This window comes from Bison bison, unplaced genomic scaffold (genome assembly GCF_000754665.1).
Source record: "Bison bison bison isolate TAMUID 2011002044 unplaced genomic scaffold, Bison_UMD1.0 scf7180017849312, whole genome shotgun sequence".
NCBI lineage: Eukaryota > Metazoa > Chordata > Mammalia > Artiodactyla > Bovidae > Bison > Bison bison.
Window position 1 is genome coordinate 15,914 of NW_011479885.1, and position 2,436 is coordinate 18,349.

The following is a 2,436-nucleotide window of genomic DNA, read 5'->3' on the forward strand; positions in this document are numbered from 1 at the left end:
GATCTCCCACGCGCAAGACTCTGGCGTCTTGCGCGTGGGCGGCGTGGGGGTCGGAGCGGCCGCGGGCGGGGGGCTCCCCACAGCCTCAGCCAGAGAGCCCCCGACCCCGCTCATGTCGAAGGCGCCAGGGCTGCGGGCGGGCACCTCTCCGGCAAGCAGCTCCAGCTCCCCTGAAGGGGCCGCAGAAGGGCTCAGGGCAGACCCTGAGACGCAGGGCCCACCCGCGGTGGGCGTGGCCCAGGGGCCAGGCCTCCCCCTCAGGGGCGAGGAGGTGCAGGCCCAGCAGCGCGGACAGCTCCCAGGAGACCGGCACACACGTGGGGACCACCGGGGTGGGGCCAGGTGGACCGACTACCCTTCGCCGGGCCTGGTTTTGTTTTTTTAAAGATAGCAGAACCCCAGCTATGTTGGGGAAAAGGCACAAAAAAAGCTGCAGAGAGGCGGAAGGACGAGCCCCGGGCCTGCTGCCTCCAAGTGAGCGTTGCTCGGCCGTGGACAGAGCACAGGGGTCTCCCAGGAGCGAGGCGCACAGGCCAGGCCAGTGGGCAGCACGCCCGCCGTACGCAGAAACCCCAGCAGGCAGGTGAGGAGGGGGGCGCGGTTCCCCACCAAACCTGCCATCACGTCAAAGGACACGTGCTCGTCTCTGAACACCGGCGGGTGACAGTGCAATGGACGCCCAGCGCGGGTGGGGTGGGGGCTCACCTGTGCTGCTCCCAGAGGCCGGCAGGGCCGTGCGCAGGCGGTCGAAGTCAGAGAACTCGTCGGCCTCCGTGTCAAAGCCCCCAACCACTGCGTAGGGGTCAAGATGGCACTCAGCTTCCCTAGGACCCAGGAGACCGGACCCCTCACACACCCAGGGATCTGCCCCCGCCCCCCACCCCGGAGCCCCCCTCCAGTTACCTGCAGTGCCATTGGTGCTGGGCTTGGCAGGGGACCCCCCCCAGGGGTCTGAGAAGGCCGGAGCTGGGGCCCAGGGGTCAGAGGCCGGGGGTCCGCTAACTGGGGCCCCACCTGGGGTCAGAAAGAGGCGTGTGAGGCGCCGGCACTCCCCTCTGCCCACCCTAAGCCAGGCGTCCCTGCGGCCGCGGGCCCGGCCCCTCCCACCTAGCCCCCATTACCCCATCCCAGAGGCCACCTCCACCCCCACAGCTACCAGTCCCCCACCCCCAGGGCTGCATACTGGGGGCAGGGGGTCTCACCATCAGAGCCCCCCCACGGGTCGGGTGCTGGTCCTTCTCCAGCCGCAGGGGCCTGGGTCCCCCCCCAAGGGTCAGCTGGGGGCCCTGCAGGGGCAGCAGGCCTCCAGGGGTCCCCAGAGGCCGGGGTAGGGGCTGGACCCCCCCAAGGATCAGCAGCCTGAGGGACAGGAGGTCCCCCCCAAGGGTCCGAGGCGGGGGCAGCTGTGGGGAGGGCAGCAGCCATGGACACAGGGGCCCCCCAGGGATCAGTGGCAGGAGCAGCAGCCGGGGCCGTGAAGACGTCAGCAAGATCCATGAGGGATGACTGCAGGAGAAAAGAAAGCGAGGGGTGAGGGGACTCCGGACCCAGAGGGCACCCCGTGGGGAGGGTAGAAAAAAGTACCCAGAAGGAGGAGGGGACCCCAGACTTCGAGAGGGGACCCTGGGGGATAGAGAGGGGATCCGGAGGTAGAGAGAAGTGCCCAGAACAAGAAGAGGGGTGGAGATGACCCCAGATCAGACCTAAAAATAAAGGACACCCTTTCTCTTTAGCAGGAGGAGAAGGGGGGAGGGAGGCGGCCCACCAGGAGGCTGAGCTTCCGCGGACTAGAGGGAAGTGGGGGCGGACGCCGCCGCCGGCTGCTCTGACAGGCTCTGCTCTGCCCGCCGCCTCCCCCCCCCACACGGCCCCCAGCCCTCCTTCCTCGGGGCCCTGCCATCGCTCTCGTCACAGCCGTCAGCAGGCCCCCACACAGACACACCGTTCCCCACCAACCCAGACCGCCAACCAGCCCTGCAGAACTGAGGACCAAGGCCAAAGCCGCCCTGGGCCATGTCCTCGCCGGGCCGACCCAGGCCCCCTTGCCCCGCCCCAGTTCATGGGCTCCGGGCAGCATAGCAGTGCACACACCAATCCCGATCCCGGGCTGTCCCTGGGCTGAGCCAGATCCCCCTGGATGCGGAGGGGGCCCCTAGTTATGCCCCCCCTCCCAGGAGCAGGGAGCTGTGTGCACATTGAAGTCACCTTTGGCCAAAGCTGGCCTAGGGCCACACTCACCTCCTCCTGGCCTGCCGTCTCCCTCTTGCTCTCCTCTATGGCCATCTGCAGGCGCAGGTCGTCCCCACGGCGGATCCGCTCCTCCTGATCCACCCGGAGCGGCAGGCGGGGAGGGGTCAGACTCTGGGTGACTGGACTCTCACTGCACCCCCTCCCCCAGAAATGCATGGCCCCAGAAGCCCCCACCCAGACAAGGCG

The 2,436-nt window shown here is 68.7% G+C and overlaps 1 protein-coding gene across 1 annotated transcript in view; it reads right to left on the reverse strand.

Moving 5' to 3' along the window:
* Positions 1-2,416, reverse strand: part of LOC104993694 (epsin-1-like) — a 5,803-nt gene extending 3,387 nt beyond the window's left edge. Inside the window, exons 1-5 of the mRNA XM_010847058.1 lie at positions 2,239-2,416; positions 1,203-1,506; positions 904-1,014; positions 706-792; positions 11-170 (exon numbers count right to left, since the gene is read on the reverse strand). Coding sequence (XP_010845360.1) covers positions 11-170; positions 706-792; positions 904-1,014; positions 1,203-1,506; positions 2,239-2,406 — 830 coding nt within the window. The 5' untranslated portion in view covers positions 2,407-2,416. The remainder of the gene's footprint in view (positions 1-10; positions 171-705; positions 793-903; positions 1,015-1,202; positions 1,507-2,238) is intronic.
* Positions 2,417-2,436: the final 20 nt, after the last annotated feature.